Genomic DNA, 18,557 nt, shown 5'->3' with positions numbered 1-18,557 from the left:
GATATTCGACCCACGAAATTGATCCGTGAGATCGTCTCACAAGAATTTTTGTGCAAAGTTGTATCAATTTAAAGAATTGTGAAACAATGACTTCTATATTTTGTAAGTTTAACAAAAAATTGGTCCATCCGATAAAACGAATAGCTCAACTCGTGCTACATCCAAATGCTCAATTTTAATTTGTAACACATGTGATCCACTTTTTTCCGTGAATCTGCATAACCAAATCAACTTTGGAGTATGTCATTGCAATAAGAACTCAACCTACTCGGTCACATTTTAACATTCTTTGATCAAATAACTAAAGAAAATCGATTCAAATAATTAGTTTAACTTGATAAGAGAAGATTATTCATGAATTTTTGAAACAAAACCTTCTGAGTTGAACGACACATTCTGTCGATCTAACCTCGTCAAGAAAAACCTCCTATGCGAAGGAACGAAAATCGACCACTTTTGCCAGTAGCTTAGGTCCATATTTGCTTCATTTGTACACCAGAAAGGGTAATACAAGCCATAGTCAACCAAACCTTACAAGCCATGGATCGATGGAAGAATTCCAGATGGACATAACTATTCTTCTTCAAAGTCTAAAAGAAAGTCCGTTAAGTTTTCTGAATCTTCTATAGCTTCATCCAAAGACATGCTACTGTCCTTTTTAGGTTTACCCTGCAATGAAGAAGGAAGTACATATCACTAACACTAAGAAAATATCAAGACAACCAAAGGCTAATTGGTCATCACAAAGTTCAAAACTCGCATTTTCGGAAAATTACATGTCAACTGTAAATTTATTTAGTGGGGATGATAGATCATATTCGCCTTCCGACGGGTCTGTCTTTGTCATAGACCGATTTTTTTTAATCGTTTGAATAGAAGTTGAATTACCTTCGACTTCCGCAGCTCTGGATTACTTTTTAAAATGCTCCAATTGCGTGTAAATTTCTCATCCCCGGTATCATCTCCTTCAGCCTCACCTTCTTCTCCTTCATCCTGTCAATGTAATTAGTGAAAAGATATAACAAAATTTTCATGGTTGCAAGGAACAAATCAACACAGCAACCAAAATAACTGAAATATTTCATAGCTCACATCATTTTCGCCTATATCAACAGCTCGTGCCATTGCTTCATCCATATCTGCCATCTGCTATAGAACATAGAGCAAATAAAGAATAGGTAACAAAATTAAAATGATTCAAATCTTCACATATCCAGGGACTTGTAGTTCAAACAAAACGACACTTTTCAAATTCACCAAGGATAGATAATATGACTACAGTATGTTACCTCAACTACTTCCCTTTTCTCTCCAGCCAGGATTTTCTCCAACTCTTCTCTAGTTATTATTTTGCCATGCTGAAAGAAGTTTTGCACAGGTGATTAAAAACCTTCTGAACTGTATCTGTCAAACAACAATTTCTTGCACGGAATAACCATGAAAGTTTTGTTATTTAAAGTAGCGTACATAAAGTATTCATCATATCCAATGTGGCAATGTTATTTAAAAATACCTTGCCACTCTGTTTAACCTCAGTCACCAAAGTATTTTTCAAGCCAAGCAAGCAGAATACCAAGAAATCAACCTCTTAGATTAATTTTTTTTATACTAATACCAAGCATGGCTTAAAAACTTAAAAACTAAAAAACCTTGATATTTGACATTGGTAAGCATGTTGTTTAGGTCAGTCTGAGTAAGTAAGAAACATGATTGCTTAGCTGCTATAAATAATGGGGAAGGTGCAGCACAATCAAGAACTGAAACTAGAAAGGCCATAAGGCGAAATGGAACAAATTTACTGGAGATAAAAACATCGCCAAGTAGTTCATTTAAATCTAAATTTAAACAAGATAAAAATATAAAAGCTGGAGATCGAAATCATGTGCTGCTAAAAATTAATGGCAAGAGATATATAAGAAATCAATTGTCAAAACCTCTTTCAGATAATCGAGCACGTCTGGAGTTGGTTCGTGAAAATCTGGACCTCTAAAATCAATCACCTCATCTGGATCCTGAATATAGTTTATAGTTGGGTAAACAGGATCTCCACCCCATACTGACAAAATAACAAAGGAAAGTCAGACAGAAGGAATACAAAGCTAGAACAGAAGGAATACAAAGCCAGAAATAAAAAAACATATAATGGCATCAAATTTGAAAACATTAAGATCAGGATATATGTTTGATGCAATTTTATTGTTAGAAAAGATTTCATACCATATTTATTTGTTCATATCTATAACGATGTAATGATTGCAACTCAAACTAAGATCAATATAGTTTTAGCACTGTTGCCATTGTTTGGTGGATATAGTCATATAGGCCTTTTTACAATTGAACCATGCAATGTAGTGCAGCACCCACTGTACCCATATTTCTAATACATTAAAATTCAACAAAGCACAATTAGGCATGCATGTGAGGATATGTGCGTGACATTATAAAATAATGAATTAAAGCAGGGAAAGGAAAATGGATAATGAGGAGCTTGTACTTTGCTTTATTTGGTCCTCTCTCATTCTCATTGCTAAAGGATCCCGACGAATACGGATATCAGTGCCCATCATGATGCGGAATTCCCTGTCAGTTTGGTGCGAGAACATCTCAATAAGCTGCTCATTTTCATCTTCACCGGTTTCTTCAAAATGCTTTTGAACTGCTTCCCGTGAAGTGTCTCTTTTCCAGCCTTTAACCCACTCTGAGTAGTATGCAATGGGGCCAACTCTTTCCAATTTTTCTTGTTCTTCCTGAAGCCTACAAAATCACTTCATGGTTGACAAATCCAAACATGATAGCCACAGCTATTTAGTTGGATGAATACACAGAAGACCCGAGCCAAGGACAAATTTTTCCATATATGTAGAAGTTCCTTTTAATGTAACCTAAAATCAGAAAGAGAATTTTTTTAAAAAAAATTCCTGAATCATTTCATGTGCCATTCAGTACAATATGTTCCTATTTTTAGAATTACATCCATCTTTTCCTTGCAAGAGTTGGAAGGTTGATACGGAGTCCACGCGAGGTCACAAGAAAAACAATAAGATAGATTGTTACATCGCCATGTCAAAACAATATTTTGTCCAAGAACAAATACAAAATATCTCTCTTTTAAGCACACTGTGAAAAACCAAAATTTGATTAATGTTTCAGTTATAATATGAAAAGACCAAAAAACATGAATAGATTGGTAAAACATTTCACATAGTACACAGAGGCAGATGAGCAATTTTCTTGGTGTAGAAATTCATTATAGTGAGAAGAGAAGAAAAGTAAGACAAAATAAGAGTTTACATTCAGGACAGAGAAAACAATATTGGTTTCAAAAAGTTCAAAGGGTGGTCGATTGAAATTTATGTCTGAATGATATGTAGTTTAAAACTGTGATATTATATACACGAAACAATCCTTATCAGATTTATTCTCATCCTTAATGAACATGAATAGTTCGATACGATCCTCTAAGATGAGAAAAACTCGTTAACTCGTCAAGACATCTATGTCAATGAATTGATTCCAAACAGCTTCACCTTTTCAAGCCTAAGAGTTACAAAAGCATGAGATAAAACAAACGGAGGAAACACGAGTGTTATGTTGAATATCAAATACTCTAATACCTCTCTTCTTTATAAACGTGTCGTCTAGCTCTAAAAAGAGAACACTCAGTAATTGTTGGCTCGTCTCCATAAAGCTTTATTTGTCCAGTTTCTGCCATAGCTTTGAGAAATACCTGACATACAAATGATAGGAAAGTAAGTCGGTGACTCAAGCTCAGGTGTACAATTTTCCAGACAGTAATACAAGCTCAAAAAAAAACATTAATCCTAGAGTAAACTTTACTTCTTACGCCATTGACGCTCATTGTGATCTCACCATACAAAAGTTGGGTTTACACAGCACAGCCTCCAGTATCAGAAAAAAGTGACCCAAGTAATTGTTAGTGAAATACTGTTAATGTAATATTCTTGTCCTAGCAAGCTAAATGGTTTTCGATAAGTCACTTGTTTGTTACTTTGTTTGTCCTATGATTATAGTTTTGCAATTATATTTATCTTTCCTTGATCCAAACAGAATGTTGGAACTCACCGTCTCAACGTCTGGGCGTCTCCTCTGCCATCTAGACCACTGTTCTTTTTCGGGTTTTCTCCAGTTCCACCACAGTTCTTCATTTGAAAGTGGCTCCTCTATAGGTTTCTCAGCTTTTGGATTGATAAAGGGATGTGGATTCCCAATTTTCTTGTCCAGTTCATATCCGGTCAACTCTTCTTCCTCAGGTTCTGTCTGATAAACAACAAACTCAGACAAGAGATCTTTAGGTTCATCGGGTGAATCCTCCGAAGACTCAATTTCGAAAGGATCATTTGGAACCACACTCAGTTCTGAAGACTTGGTAGCAGCTGCTGAAGACTTGTACTTTTTCCGTCTACTTCCAGGTTTTTTCCCGAAGGAGGGTTTCCCAGTAGAGACACCTTTTGGTTCAGGAGCCCTGTCTGCCCTTACTTGGCTGGATGTGCCTTCTGGCCATAAATCTTCCCTGGGAATACTTGCACGAGCACCCGAAGCTGGCTCAAGTTGTCCAGATGTGGAGTCCATATAGCTGTGATAAGGGAAACGTTCGACTGATACTTGCTTAAAAGAGTCTTCCTTATCGGTATTCGCACACTTTATAGAAGGAAGTAACAATGGTTTATTAAGTGGACTGCTGGTGCCAACTCTAAACTTCCAAGTTGATGCAGGAGAAGGAAATAATAGTATCTGGACGATACAACTGATGATCATGAAGGATAAAAGCTCTCGAAGGAGCTAAAAAATTGTGGCAATAAATGAATCACCACAACACAATTGTGCATATTAAAAAATTAGCATTGCATACTCATAAGAGTCCAAGTTCTTTTAAAGTCCCTTGGCAAAGATCAATATCGAAAATCATTGCAATTATGCATACGAAATTCAAACAGGGTCATTAATAATTCCATTCATAAAAGGACCAGCTCATACAATCAGCAAAGTATGTTTTACAAAGTATCCTTCTTTAGAAAGGTGTCACCCATGGAATCCGGTGGATCGAGAATATGGATTCCCAAAGCAATGACCACTGTTCAAGAGAGAGAATTTTGAATCTCGGAGACAATATAACTTCCTATTCAATCACTCAAGAAAAACGTCCAGAAAATATAATTCAAAATCAAATATTGACACAATCACCAAGAGAATATAAGACGAATCTTGAAATCGTCAAAGACAAAACTAACTTATGAAGAAAGAGGAGGGATATTCCTGAATTCCACATAAAATTTCAACGAAACATATCAAGAAGAGAGAACATGATTCTGGAGTTCCAGAAAACTTTTCACCAGCTTGTATCAAGCACAAGCAGGCAGAACACAGTAAACTAACAAGAAATATTCAAGAACAGCAAGAAAGTTAGGAAAACAGACCTTCAAATTATCGTTGAAGGACTTCTTGGTGACAGCCCCTTCCGCTGAAACCATACTTCTCAATCCTCCATCTGAAACAGAATGAACAAAAAATAAAAATAAAGAAAGAAAAGAAAATAAAGTCTACTCCTTTAGAATAAACACAAAGTGCGATAAAAAAAAGTGAACGGATACCTTGATAAAACCACGAAACAGAAGCCATGTCCTCGTACTAAAATGCCCGTGGACAAGTGTCCTGCGCCAAAGAAGAGTAGGAAAAAAGAGGATAAACATACAACAGGTTCGGGTCACAACTTAATTGGGTTATTATTCATCTCAAAAGGGTCGGGTCGTTAATTTTGTTATTATTCATTTCAAAGATGTGTCATTTTTATTTTGGGAAATTAATTAATTTTTTTCATCTCTTTTGTGCAATAAATTTTAATTTTTTATTGTTTTGATCTAATTTTTTTTTTTACGTAATGTCGGATATGCCAACATTTTTCAGTGTCAAATCAAAAATTTTGGTATGACACGAGTATTTACAATACCATATCAACATTTTAGCAAAATAAGATTAAAAAAAAATCGAAATTAATACACCAAAATCATAATTTGAATACTCTCTAAATCAAAAACACAAAAAAAATAGTGGAAAAGACCAATCATTTTCCCTTTTTTCTTCACAATATAATTTTCACCTCTATGATCGATCTTACATTCATTCTTTTTTTATTATTTTTTTATCGACTTTTTTTTATTATTTTCACAAGTAATAGTTACCAACTTAAATAATTAAATAAATAAATACCATTTTGTAAAAACAGGAGGAGATAATGGAGAAAATTAAAACAAGAAAGAAAGAAAATATATATATATATATATAAATATAAGAAAAGGAAATGAGGAAACAAATAGATCGTCAGTTTCAGAGGAGTAAAAAATCCTCTCCTGTGGAATTGAAACCCTAAAAATACCATGGGGAAAAAGAAATTCAAGATCAAGAGGCCACAACGCAAGAAGAAGATTCAGGCGGCTGTTCCCTCCTCACCAGCGCCTCCGTGGACGGAACTCCCTACAGATGTGACTGCGAATATCCTACAAAGGCTTAGCTGCGTAGAGTTACTTGAGAGTGCACAGAAAGTGTGTACCACATGGCGGAGTTTGTGTCGTGATCCAGCCATGTGGCGAGTGATTGACTTGTCTAATATAGACGACATGTCCTACGATCCGGAAATCATTTGCCGTCACGCGGTGGATCGTAGCCTCGGACAGTTGCTGGACATTAATGTTGAATATTTCGGTACCGATGACTTGCTTCAGTACATATCCAAGAGGTGTGGTTTTATTTTTCGTTTTTGAAAATCGTGGTTATTTTGTAGTAAATTGTGGATGTAATGTTCCTTCCTCTATGCTGGTGGTTACCATATGTGCACAATGTTCACTGTGATTTGTCCTTCTGCGTTATGTGTGGTGCTAAGGATAGTTACATGTCCTAACATTATTGTACTTGTTGAGAGTCACAGGCGATCTGGGAAGGGATAATATTGGTGAACAACGGAGGGGTTAAGGTGCATGCATCAAATATAGGTGGACTTCACGGGGTCAGCGTTGTGCATTGACTCTGTAGTAAAATATGGAGTGGCTAGCTAATATGCTTTGGGGGATCTTTAGAAAGTTAGTTTTTTGGTTTGGGCTCTGCCGTTGGTAGGCTATAAGTGCTGTACTGATATACAAGTAATGGTTGTTTGTTATCTGTAGAAAATGCTTGATTTCACTTCTTTATCTACAGCCAGCATATTGATCATCCTTTTCAATTCGAATTATTATAATGTGTAATACGGTGTCGAACTGTGGCTTATAGATGCAATTCTGTGCAGATTAAGCAAATCTAAGAGAATAGATTTGACTAACAAATTATGGAAGAATTAGTTCTATAAATTGATTCCATCTCAGTTTCCAATAACCACGTGGATTGCAGTGCTGCGAAATTGAGTTTTTTTGTTGTTGTGAGTGATCAATTGAATGCCATGTGGTGATGAACTTAAAAGTTTTGGATTTTTGGCTGGCATGAATAAACAATTGACATGACCTGTAATTGTGGTTCAGAAGGGCTGTATCACTGTACTGGTTAAAAGTTTTCATTCACCAGACAGTCTTGCACATTTATGTTGGATCAATACGTGATCCACTAATTTAATTTGCTAGACTCAATTATGCATCCTTTGATAATTTTTTTTAATTCTTTCTGATTCTCGTTTCTACTTCCTCCGTGATGACGTGAAATTGTCTGTTCTATCTGGAGACCTTATGTTCAGTTTTTTCATGGAGCATATGTATTTTCCTTGGTTCGTAGCTGTTTGTGCTCTATAAATTTTTACATGAAAATCTTGATGTACTTCACTTCGAAGGTTGTTTGCTTCAGATGATATAAGTCGGTGGTACAGGTTTGCATTCTCTGGCTAGATTATATAATATTTTATTGCTTTTCTAAAGTTTCTCTAAGTTATTGCATGTTCTAATTTTCCGAGAATTATTTTTCTCATCTAGATCAAATCAGCTCAGATGTCTTAGGCTTGCATGCTGCTATAACATATCAGGCAAAGGTTTGAGTGAAGCAGTCAAAAAAATGCCACAGCTGGAAGAATTGCACCTCTTCTTTATGAAATCAATCAGCGCGGAAGACATTGAAGCCATAGGCCTTTCTTGCCCCGTATTAAAGTCATTTACGTTTAATGACCGTGGGTACAGATTTCCACTTTCGGAAGGTAATGAGTATCCAATGGCTATTGCAAAATCCATGCCTGCATTGCGTCACCTTCGCCTTTTTGGAAATATGATGACGAATGAGGGAGTGGAAGCCATTCTTGATGGTTGTCCGCAACTTGAATCACTTGACCTCCGGCAATGCTTCAGTGTTGATCTGAGAGGGGATTTAGGCAGCAGGTGTTTTCAGCGGCTAAAAGAACTGAAATACCCTGGTGACTCTACTTCTGATTATGAATGGGATGCTGAGATTTATGACTGCGAATATGACGATGACCACTTTCCATCCGACTTTTCTGACATTTACTCTCTTGGTGATTATGACGACTACACTGACCCCTTCAATGATGTATACTGTAATGACGAATACTATAACGATGAGTATGGGTTTTGGTTCTGCAACGGTGGCTAATCTGAGGTTGGAACAGGTTGACGGTGAGAAAATCATTTGCTGTTCAGTAACAATTTCTCTACTCTGTTAATTTACTTTATGCATGGCAGCCAGTGATCTTGGTTGATCTTAGATAATTCCTTATATTGAAGCATCTAAGTTGAACATTTTCTAGATACTGGCACTGACGTTGGTTCAACTTCTTTTTTAAGGTTCTGACTAGTGGGTGTTGGTTCTAGTCATTTTTGAATGGATCTCTTCAGTCAATTTCAGGTTGGTCTTGTTTTCTCCATCACCAGGGATCGCCGAGACTCTCTTCAGAATCCATCTACTATTTTATCTAGCCGATTTAAATTTTTCTCATCACCCCCTTTTGGTTCTTGCATTTTTCCTTGGCTTTCACAGCATTCAATCAACTGCTTATCGTATGTATTTAAAGTACTAGGTTGGTGTAAAGTTATGATGGCCAAGTTCTTCTAAGAACGAGGTTTCTTATATTGGAATGCATGTGTGTTCTCTCTACTTCTCTATTCGAGTAGGAAGCCTCTTCAAAACTCAATATCCAAATCTCATTAATATCTTCTATCCCAAGGTGGTAATTTGAGCTACCTCCTTGGGTCGATAACAGTAATATATCTTTAGTTCCAAAAAATGTGACGTATCAAAATTTGATTTCCTTAAAGTGATAATTGATTACTTATCAAAATTTGATTTCCTTAAAGTGATAATTGATTACTGATTGGTATCCCCAGGCAAGGGGCGTAGATCATAGACCATATATAAGAGGTTAGGATTAGTCTGCGCAGCCTACCCATTAGGTACAAGTTACCATGCACATAGACGATTGATGAAACGTCCCTGTCTCCGTACTCTTCCCATGGAAATAATTGAACTTTTACTCGAATCTTCCCTTATATATTTCTTCCTGATATTTGTATCAGACCAATGGTAAAATAGAAAGAAAAAAAAAAGTATATTATTAGATTATTTGCGTGTATCAAAATAGTATATTACGAATTCTCGCAATGAATCGATCCAGTCCTCGTTTCTACAATCTGCAAGAGAAGGATGGCGGATCATCGCGTTTATGCTTTTGAAATTATAATTTGAACCGACGCAAAGAGCCACAGCAGTCACCATCATGTTACATTGATGAAATGTACTCGGATGTTTCAGGATTTCAAGAATCCCCACAAGTACGACTTCATTTTATATCACAAGTTGGGAATAGGATTCTCTGTGGCTATATCATCCAATCATTTAGTTCGAGTTCTAAAATAATTTAAGTTAAACAAAATAATTATGTTATTCATACCAATTAATTTTTTTTTTCTCACGTTATAGATATTTGTCATTCCATTTCACGAGTAACGACCCCCAAGTGGTGAAAAATACATATTGAAAAATTGTGTATTAAATATAATGCTATAAATTTGAGATGGGATTCTTTGCATGGCCTTCCCATTTGAAATGAAATGTTTCAAAATTTACCGTATATTTTTTTAAACAAAATATAAGATGCACCGTCTCAAATGCATTAAGTTCATGTATCACCAAAGTTCTTATATTGGTTTAAAATATATTGTCTCCTTTGATTACTTGTAAGCTGATCTAGTCGAGTAGCATATAGAAACAAAAAGCTGCCCAAACAGAGAAAACAGATCCCACGAAATCATCTTGCTAAGATTATCATATCAAATTAGAATCTATCTTAATTTGCTGACACTCATCAAGTTGTTTCTTTTTACGTTTTCTTGATTCTTTTGGCATTCTTTAAGAAGCCCCAAATATTTGTGCAGAAACTATTATTGTTTTTACCAAAAATGCCAATATTCATACATTTTGAGAAGTTTACCATTTACGTTAATCCTTGAAGTAATTTAAACTTTACAGCTCTGCTTCTTCGGCTTTGGAGTGCCACCTCTTTTGGCCACAGATATAAATCGGATTGACAAGCCTTTGTACCATACCATCTCGCAATTGTTCAATATTCCTTATTATATAATTCACATATCATATAGTATTATTGGCTCTATTATATTTATTGCTGTAATAATATATATGGATATATTCTTGTCTTTATAGTGTAATAAAAATGCATGTGATATTGTAAATAAGTACACTATTCTCCGGAAGGAAAAGTAGGCTTTGACATTGCAAACAAGCAAACAAGAATCTTAAATATGGGATGTATGAAGCGTGGACCCATTCATTGAAACCTATTACTGGAGTATTATGCATCGCTCGTATATATTATATGAAATAAAATAAATATATAATTAAAAATTCAGTTTTTTTTTAAAATCCAAAACCATTCTAGCTTGTACTGATTCAGGTTCGAGTCCTCTCATCCCCTAAAATAGAAGTTAAAAAAAACCATTTTACCTGAGTAAAACATATTATTAGGTAAGTCAAATGCAACCAGCTTGAAGGATATAGTGTTGATAGGAAAGATCAAACTACGACTATTTAATTTCACGCTTATTTATTTCATTTGTTGAAATTTTGGGGAGAATATTTAAAATAACGGTCCAATTCATCGGACCGATTTTACTGGACGGTCGAATTGGAACGCAATTATTTTATATAAAATAATGATATAATANAATACAATTTAAGATTTAAATATAAGAATAAATTAAATTTTTAAAAAAGTCTTTAAAAAATAGTGAACTTGTTCGACCGGTTCTTGATCGATTTTTGATTAATTTGACTATTAAAATGGTTTTCAATTATACTCCAAACCGAAATAGTGATCGATTCTCGATCAAACCAGATCATCCAATTTCGAAAACATGGCTTTAGCCTATGTACGTGTGTATGATAAATTAAATGCCATAAATTTGTGGCTAAAATTGATAACCATAGAAAAGAATGGAACATTTTGGATGATATGATTAAATGCATACGGACCCCTCCTCCTCTTCTTCCATTCTATTGGACATTACTTTTTTTCCGAGTCCAACTGTTGAATACCCTTTCGCTCCCTCCCATTCTTGAGACGCTTGTTTTTTGTTCTCTTCTTATATTAAAAAAGAGTAAATATATTGTGAGACGATCTCATAAATCTTTATCTGTGAGTCGGGCCAACCCTTCCGATATTCACAATAAAAAGTAATACTCTTATCATAAAAATTAATACTTTTCTTAGACGACCCAAATAAAAGATCTGTCTCATAAAATACAACTCGTGAGACCGTGTCACACAACTATTTGTCATTGGAGAATTAACACTCAAGTGCTAAGGATCTTCCAAAAAGTCACGGGGATCAATAAATTCGCATTTCGTTTCAAATATTAAAAATTACATTTATTTTTTTTATATATCTTAAAAATAGGTTATCAGTCAATGGTCCAACCGTATGTGCCATGAGTATGTTTGCAAAATGACAAAAAAGTACACTGATGGTTGTCCGTCGATGGATCCAAAAGGGGAAGGGCATAATCGACATTAGGCACCTTAAGGTTACAATCAAGCATTAAAGCCTGAGTCCGAGTCCAAACGCGTAGTTTGAACGGGCAATGAGTAAAATAAAAGGCAACAGACTTCTCTTTGGCACGTGCTGAGACTTACGTCAGCACTTGTACCTAGACAGCAAGATGTNAAAAAAAAAAAAAAAAAAAAAAAAAAAAAAAAAAAAAAAAGAATTTCCTTTTATTTTTCACTTTTTTTAATTTTTTGATTTGAAGTCGGTAACTTTGGGACTTTGGTAGTGCTACCAAATGGATTATAAATTATTGGTTAAAAATTCATTTCTAAATGTTAAAATAGATTTAATAAATTTATTTTCAATTAACATATTAATGTATAGGTTTAGGGATTTGAAAAATCCTCCAAATAAATTGGTGGTGGTTATAAGAATGATAACACGTTTCGATGACAACGACGACGATAATAATAATATAATTTTTCTTAACAATTAACAAATAATAAATGTAACTATCAAATTTTGTTTACGATTCAACTCTTCGTCTCAATGATTTAATAATAATATAACTTTTTCTAACAAATAATAAATGTAACCATCAAATCTTGGTTTGCCTCCATGATTTCATTTTTTTTATTAAAATCATGAATTATTAATGTTTGTATTGTTTGAATTAATATTAGTATTTATATGTGTTATTTGATTATTGTATCAATATTATTTAAGTAAATTTGAAGATGTTTTTGGTCAACTTAAAAGATATTTGAAGCGGTGATCGAGACGGGATGGTGATCATTTAATCCCCGCATGATCGAGAATGCCAGGATGAGGATGATCATCCACAAGTCCATTGTCGTTCGTAGAATATTTAAAATTTTTTGAAACGAAGATGAGAAATGAAACATAGATTTAATCCTAATCAAGTTGGAGTTGAGGATAGAACAGATATCAATAAAAAAAATACCTCTCTTATTAAATACAAATACTAGATTATACTTTTCGATCCTATCATCAATCAATCAAGAATCATTATTTTTTATGAAAGAAAGATTATATAGTTTTAAGTTGGCCAAAAATAGGAAAATCATAAACAACAACAACAACAACAACAACAATAATAATAATAATAAACTTCCCCTAATAATAATAATAATAAATAATAATAATAATAATAATAATAATAATAAATATATGACTAAATTTGTTCAGTACATCCGTACAGAATGACTTAAATAGCCCCCGAGTTCTAAAGCCATAATCACACGCACAACCCTTGAGCTTAGCAGAAGCCATAATATTCCTTCCTTCCGTGTAATATTCCTTCCTTCCGTGTTCTCGCCCCAATTTCAATTCATTAAGAAGCTACGTACCTCTTTTTATCTTCTGCCAATCTACTTTTGAAATTCTCCATTTTCTATTTTCTGTTTGCTTCAGATATTTATAGGGTTCTTGACTTTGCCGATTCCTGTTATCTTTGTACACTGTTCTTTCGTCACCGAAAGTTTATATTTTCCATTCTTCGTATCTGATTCTTGGACAACAAAAAAGATTGCCCAAAAGGCGTATTAATGTTCCATTGTATCTGAAAAATTCGGCGCAGTGTACACGGAAACAGTCCGCAAGATGATAGACGAGTACCCAGAGAGGAATTTCGAGGAGTTGAATTGTGATCAAGGGGTGACTTGCTCCTGCAAGAGCTCGATGAGCAGTGACACCACCGTAAGCCACTGCACGAGCTTCAGCCGGCTGTCGTTCGAGCTCCCGACTAGCTCTCCGGAGCGGCAGGCGGTGATGAAGCCGCACCACTCGTCGGACTCTTTGTTTCAAGCCATTCGATTGAAGACGAACCTGAGCTTCCGTGACTTCAGCTTGGTAAGACAGATCGGAAGCGGCGATATTGGTAGAGTTTATCTCTGCAGCCTCCGTGGCACCGCGGATGAGGAGCGACTCTTCGCCATGAAAGTGGTGGATAATGACATGCTGGCTTTGAAGAAGAAGACGCACAGAGCGGAGACTGAGAGGAAAATCTTGAGGCTACTGGATCACCCGTTTTTGCCAACCCTTTACGCGGAATTCGAAGCTTCGCATTTTTCCTGTGTTGTGATGGAGTACTGCGGCGGCGGCGATTTACATTCTCTTAGATATAAGCAGCCGCAAAGACGCTTCTCCCTCGGCTCAGCCCGGTAATATTTCGTGTGGTTCTTGATTATTAAAGATTAAAAAAGTTGAAATTTTTTAAAGGAACCATTAATTAATAAGACTCAGACATGTCATTATAACGTAGTTTTCTCATTTCATATGATACTCTGTTGTATGTGCTTTTGTTTGATTACGTAAAAAGGAACCTTTCGTTATTAGTGTTCTTTTCCTAAGCATGTGATCGCGATAAAGATAGGAAAAAGGGATTTAAAAATTGAGTAAAAATCAAACAATTATTGCCGCAAATTGACAGTAATAAATCTTTTCCTTTTTCTTGTTGAGTCGCCGTTTGAAATTTGAGTTTGCCACATTAGGTTCTCTCTCTTTATTCTTATCCAGCAAGGAATCAGAAAAAAATTTAATCTTTTCTCCAGGTTTTATGCAGCTGAGGTTCTGGTAGCTCTAGAGTACCTCCACATGTTGGGAATAATCTACAGAGATTTGAAGCCGGAAAACGTGTTAGTGAGATCCGACGGTCATATTATGCTCACCGACTTTGATCTATCCCTGTGCTCCGCCGCCGTTCCGGCCGTTGAATCTCCAAAATTTTCATCTGACGCGGTATCGTCTCCCAAAACCTCACGCAGCCCTCGTTTACTGACCCCATTCTCCTGCATTTCTAACCATTTTTTCCGCTCCAAGAAAATCCAAACTCTGGAGGCCAACCGCCTTTTCGTGGCGGAACCCGTCGCGGCCCGGTCTTGTTCTTTCGTCGGAACCCACGAGTACGTGTCACCGGAGGTGGCTTACGGTACATCCCATGGCAACGCCGTCGACTGGTGGGCCCTCGGTATCTTCATCTACGAGATGATCTACGGAAGAACCCCATTCACAGGCGCAACCAACGAAGCTACGCTGCGTAACATCATCAGAAAACCTCTATCATTCAACCCCGAATCCCCATGCAGCATAGATGAGCACCACGCGCGGGACCTGATATCCGGGTTGCTGAACAAGGATCCGGATAAACGACTCGGTTCAAAGAGAGGGGCAGCCGATGTAAAAACCCACCCCTTCTTCAAAGGGTTGAATTTTGCGCTGATCAGGACGGTGTGGCCACCTGGAGCGGCGGAAACCCAGAGGCACAACAAAACGACGACGTTGCGTCGTCAAACGGCGCCGTTTAACGAGTTCTGATTCTTGATGTGATGGGGGAGATGACAACATAGTAGAGTGAAGTGATTTTAATATAATTTTTAAATTATATATATATTAAATTGTGTGACTATGTTCAGGTTGGAAAGACATTTGTACAGAAAAAGTAAACGTAATTTATGCTTACATTATTGTGGAATGAATCTCCAATCTTCCATTCTACGACAATAATAAAAAAAATAATTCTCCAATTATTATATTTTTGGTTGGATCGGAGTTTCTTGATTTTGATGTGTTGTCGGTATTCGAGAAATGTAGTAATATTATAATGATCAAGTCCAACAAATGATTAAGAAACATAGTTTATCCTCGGAAAATATACCTACCTTTTCAAGCTTTTCTTTGATGTGTAGTTTCATGTGTGTTGATGTCCTAAAGTCCTGCTTCTTGTCTAAATGACATCCAAAATTTTCAAGAATGACACAATTTGAGGAAAAAATTAAATGATTTTCAGAACAAAAAAATGTCACGACTATGGAAACAAGTATTACGTGGTGTGACGAGTTTCCAAAGTGGCGAGTTAGTGCATTAGGAGTGAGATATAGATTGAAAAAGGTGTAAGAATATTTTCTAACTCTATATATACAACTCTCACGAATTCTATTTAACAGTGACATCTTAACAATATCCAATTATATGCGTGGGTCTAACTCTTAATTATTATATTATTATTTGCAAAGAAGAAAAAAAAGTATACCATATATCCAGTGGCTCCGCCACTGCACATTCGGACTTTAGCCTCGGTGGTCCAATTTTTTTTAAAAAAAAATTTATCTATAAATTTTCTATAATTTTGGATTGATATGATATTAGTTCGAGTAGATCAATTTAAAATATTAAAAGATTCTATATATTAAAATTCTAATCCGGATAGAGCCATACTCCTGGCCCGACGCTGCATATATCCATAAGTTAAGCTCATGCTTATGGACTCTGGTAACACAGAGGGAGAGACACCTCTAAGATGCGCCACGGGGAGAGTAGGAATCGGCATCATGTGGAAACATTTGAATAAAACAAGAACAACTTTAACATCAAATTCATTCCCTCTTTGTTTTTTCCCATAATTTTTTTTTTTTTTTTGCAATCATTTCTTCCTAAGTATTCATGATTTTACTCACTTTTAATTTATTTATATACAAAATTAGTCAACCTCGAGAAATTATATAATTCCAAAATAATCCAATTTAAAATTGTAATTTCTTAATAATGTGTTTTTAAATAATCCATATAGTATAAAATCTTATAAAAGTAATTTTATATAAATGATGTTATCACAACATGCGATTAAATCTCCTTCAACTATAGGGGGACGATCGAAATAAATAGCAACATATATAATTTCCGATCGGATTATTTTTGCCAATGGTTCTTGGATAGTCATAAAATCACAACTTTGGTTTATCAATGTCCCATATATATCGGAGAGATCCTGCCAAATAAACACCATCTTCCCGTGCTGACCAGACACACTTTTTGTCGAAACATGGACCGCCCATCCAGTCTTTGCTAAACGCATCGAAAACCTTGTTATATTTCCCCTGTGGCCACCACATATGACACGAGAACGATGTCACGAAAGGAATGGCGCAAAAGGTGAAGGTAAATTCTTTGTTTGCATAGAGTGTATGATAACCAAGATCATCGTCTTTTGAATGACAATGCAAGTTTATTGGACCAGAATTCGGATGAAGTTCGTTGACGATGTGAACTCTAATCTTGGTGAGTATCCAGCAGAACTTTTTGTCTGAGATCGTTGCCTGGGAAAGGCTTGCAGAAAGGAAGAGAAACAGTAAAATGTATTTCATCATATGTAGTACTATTGTAGAATTCCTATGATTTTTTTATTAGTTTGTTGTAAGTTAATTCTTTTTATAGAGTTGAACTCGCAACATCGAATCGAGCAAGTAAATATTATTATTGTAATAATAATAATATATTTGTCATCAATTTATTTTTTTTTTTGACTTTGTAATTCATCACAGATTAAGATTATTCAAACGTACATGAATCTTTGACCGATAATATTCAAATTGTAAAGACAATATTATTGCATCAAATTGTCAATAAAAAGATCATGGATTCATAAGATTCTTTATATTACATCAAATCTGTGTCTATAATATCACACAAATTGATGAGCCAAATAACTTTTTAAGTTCTTCTCTCTATTTTTTTCTTTTGGATACACAACATAGTGAATGTAGTTTAATCTAATCCATGAGTTCACTTATTGTCTATGTAGGGAGAGAATTGAAACATGACAGATAGAAAAATGTTTATATAACTAGAAGGAAAAAAAGTTTGATAAAGTTTGAAACGTTCAATCTGCAGTAATAAATAATTGTACGCTTTCTAATAAATTACGAAAAAATTATATAATTTAAAATTTTTTTCTATCGACTTCGACTCGTCCTTGGTCCACAAATCGACTAGAAGTGAGGCCATTTATAAATTCTTTTTGGATAGAAAAATATTCAAGCATAACCATGTTGTATACAAATTTCAATAAACTTGAATTTCAGTGTAACATTTCTTACGGTTAAGTGATTATAAAGGGTATAATAATTAAAGGGTATAATAATTCAAATAAAATTGAATGGTGAAGAAAGGGAATATATGTGTATTTGGTGAAATTGGACAACACACGGGGTGTCCATGTCACCAGCTGTCAACCCGGCACGCCAAGAGCCCCGCTTTTATCCAGTGTCGGGCCCTGACCCACACTAATTCAGCAGAACCCGGTCGACTTTAACCAATCAGTCTTCTCCACGCGGCTTATTAAAAAGGCACGTCTAATCCTTGTTGTTTCACACTTTTGCTTATGTTTCCTACGAGGATGTGATTATTCTCTTCCTGCCACTAATACCGTACACATGTAAAGTTTTCGGGACATTGACCTTCAATCCTTGCCGTCGATTTTTTTTGTGTTTAGTACCTGGATACTTTTTAGTACCACATTTTCACATGAAGTGTACCACATTTTGTATGACATAGTACCACAATTTTGTGGATAGGGAGTGAACCCAAAGAAATATTTTGATTGGGGATTTTTCACCAACTTCTCCTAAAATTTTTCATACGTCTATCGTATTTATTTTCGTATCCATCAATATATGTATAGAATTTTAATATAAATTTAATTAAGTGTGTTATTTTTTTTATGTAAAATATAAGTATATGAGTATAATTTTTAAAAATATT

General features: G+C 35.2%; 3 protein-coding genes across 6 annotated transcripts; 2 read left to right on the top strand and 1 right to left on the bottom strand.

Annotated features, from left to right (window-relative positions):
* Positions 1–315: 315 nt before the first annotated feature.
* On the bottom strand, positions 316–5,714 carry LOC140964666 (protein PLASTID TRANSCRIPTIONALLY ACTIVE 12, chloroplastic). 2 transcript variants are annotated; one of them, XM_073424534.1, is made up of 10 exons: positions 5,610–5,714; positions 5,436–5,506; positions 4,084–4,752; positions 3,615–3,727; positions 2,495–2,754; positions 1,935–2,056; positions 1,290–1,358; positions 1,093–1,149; positions 889–993; positions 316–669 (listed from the first exon to the last, which is right to left on the bottom strand). In XM_073424534.1, the coding sequence occupies exons 1-10, from the start codon at positions 5,635–5,637 to the stop codon at positions 574–576; spliced, it is 1,590 nt and encodes a 529-aa protein (XP_073280635.1). In that variant the 5' UTR covers positions 5,638–5,714; the 3' UTR covers positions 316–573. The 2 variants fall into 2 exon arrangements, with proteins under 2 accessions (XP_073280635.1, XP_073280636.1); XM_073424535.1 differs by having other exon boundaries at positions 1,093–1,146.
* A 588-nt stretch (positions 5,715–6,302) lies between these two features.
* LOC140964940 (F-box protein SKIP19-like) lies at positions 6,303–9,097 on the top strand. Of its 3 annotated transcripts, none has more exons than XM_073424937.1 (3): positions 6,303–6,751; positions 7,965–8,608; positions 8,784–9,097. In XM_073424937.1, the coding sequence occupies exons 1-2, from the start codon at positions 6,393–6,395 to the stop codon at positions 8,590–8,592; spliced, it is 987 nt and encodes a 328-aa protein (XP_073281038.1). In that variant the 5' UTR covers positions 6,303–6,392; the 3' UTR covers positions 8,593–8,608; positions 8,784–9,097. The 3 variants fall into 3 exon arrangements, with proteins under 3 accessions (XP_073281038.1, XP_073281037.1, XP_073281036.1); XM_073424936.1 differs by having other exon boundaries at positions 7,965–8,615; XM_073424935.1 differs by having other exon boundaries at positions 7,965–9,097.
* A 4,157-nt stretch (positions 9,098–13,254) lies between these two features.
* On the top strand, positions 13,255–15,406 carry LOC140965144 (protein kinase PINOID). The gene is made up of 2 exons (XM_073425211.1): positions 13,255–14,182; positions 14,573–15,406. Exons 1-2 carry the CDS (start codon positions 13,623–13,625, stop codon positions 15,333–15,335), a joined length of 1,323 nt encoding a protein of 440 aa, XP_073281312.1. The 5' UTR covers positions 13,255–13,622; the 3' UTR covers positions 15,336–15,406.
* Positions 15,407–18,557: the final 3,151 nt, after the last annotated feature.

The sequence above is a fragment of the Primulina huaijiensis genome, chromosome 18 (genome assembly GCF_012295235.1).
Source record: "Primulina huaijiensis isolate GDHJ02 chromosome 18, ASM1229523v2, whole genome shotgun sequence".
NCBI classification, from domain to species: Eukaryota; Viridiplantae; Streptophyta; class Magnoliopsida; order Lamiales; family Gesneriaceae; genus Primulina; species Primulina huaijiensis.
Note: the sequence above shows the minus strand (reverse complement) of the source record. Positions and strands in the feature narration are given on the sequence as shown.

Bases quoted from the DNA above. Each gene is read 5' to 3' on its own strand.
- LOC140965144 (XM_073425211.1), top strand. From the start codon at position 13,623: ATGATAGACGAGTACCCAGAGAGGAATTTCGAGGAGTTGAATTGTGAT. The intron at 14,183-14,572 runs GTAATATTTCGT...TCTTTTCTCCAG, and splicing joins TTCTCCCTCGGCTCAGCCCG to GTTTTATGCAGCTGAGGTTC.
- LOC140964940 (XM_073424937.1), top strand. From the start codon at position 6,393: ATGGGGAAAAAGAAATTCAAGATCAAGAGGCCACAACGCAAGAAGAAG. The intron at 6,752-7,964 runs GTGTGGTTTTAT...TTTCTCATCTAG, and splicing joins CTTCAGTACATATCCAAGAG to ATCAAATCAGCTCAGATGTC.
- LOC140964666 (XM_073424534.1), bottom strand. From the start codon at position 5,637: ATGGCTTCTGTTTCGTGGTTTTATCAAG. The intron at 2,755-3,614 runs GTATTAGAGTAT...GTGATTTTGTAG, and splicing joins CACGTTTATAAAGAAGAGAG to GCTTCAGGAAGAACAAGAAA. The intron at 1,359-1,934 runs GTTTTGACAATT...AACTTCTTTCAG, and splicing joins TGCTCGATTATCTGAAAGAG to CATGGCAAAATAATAACTAG.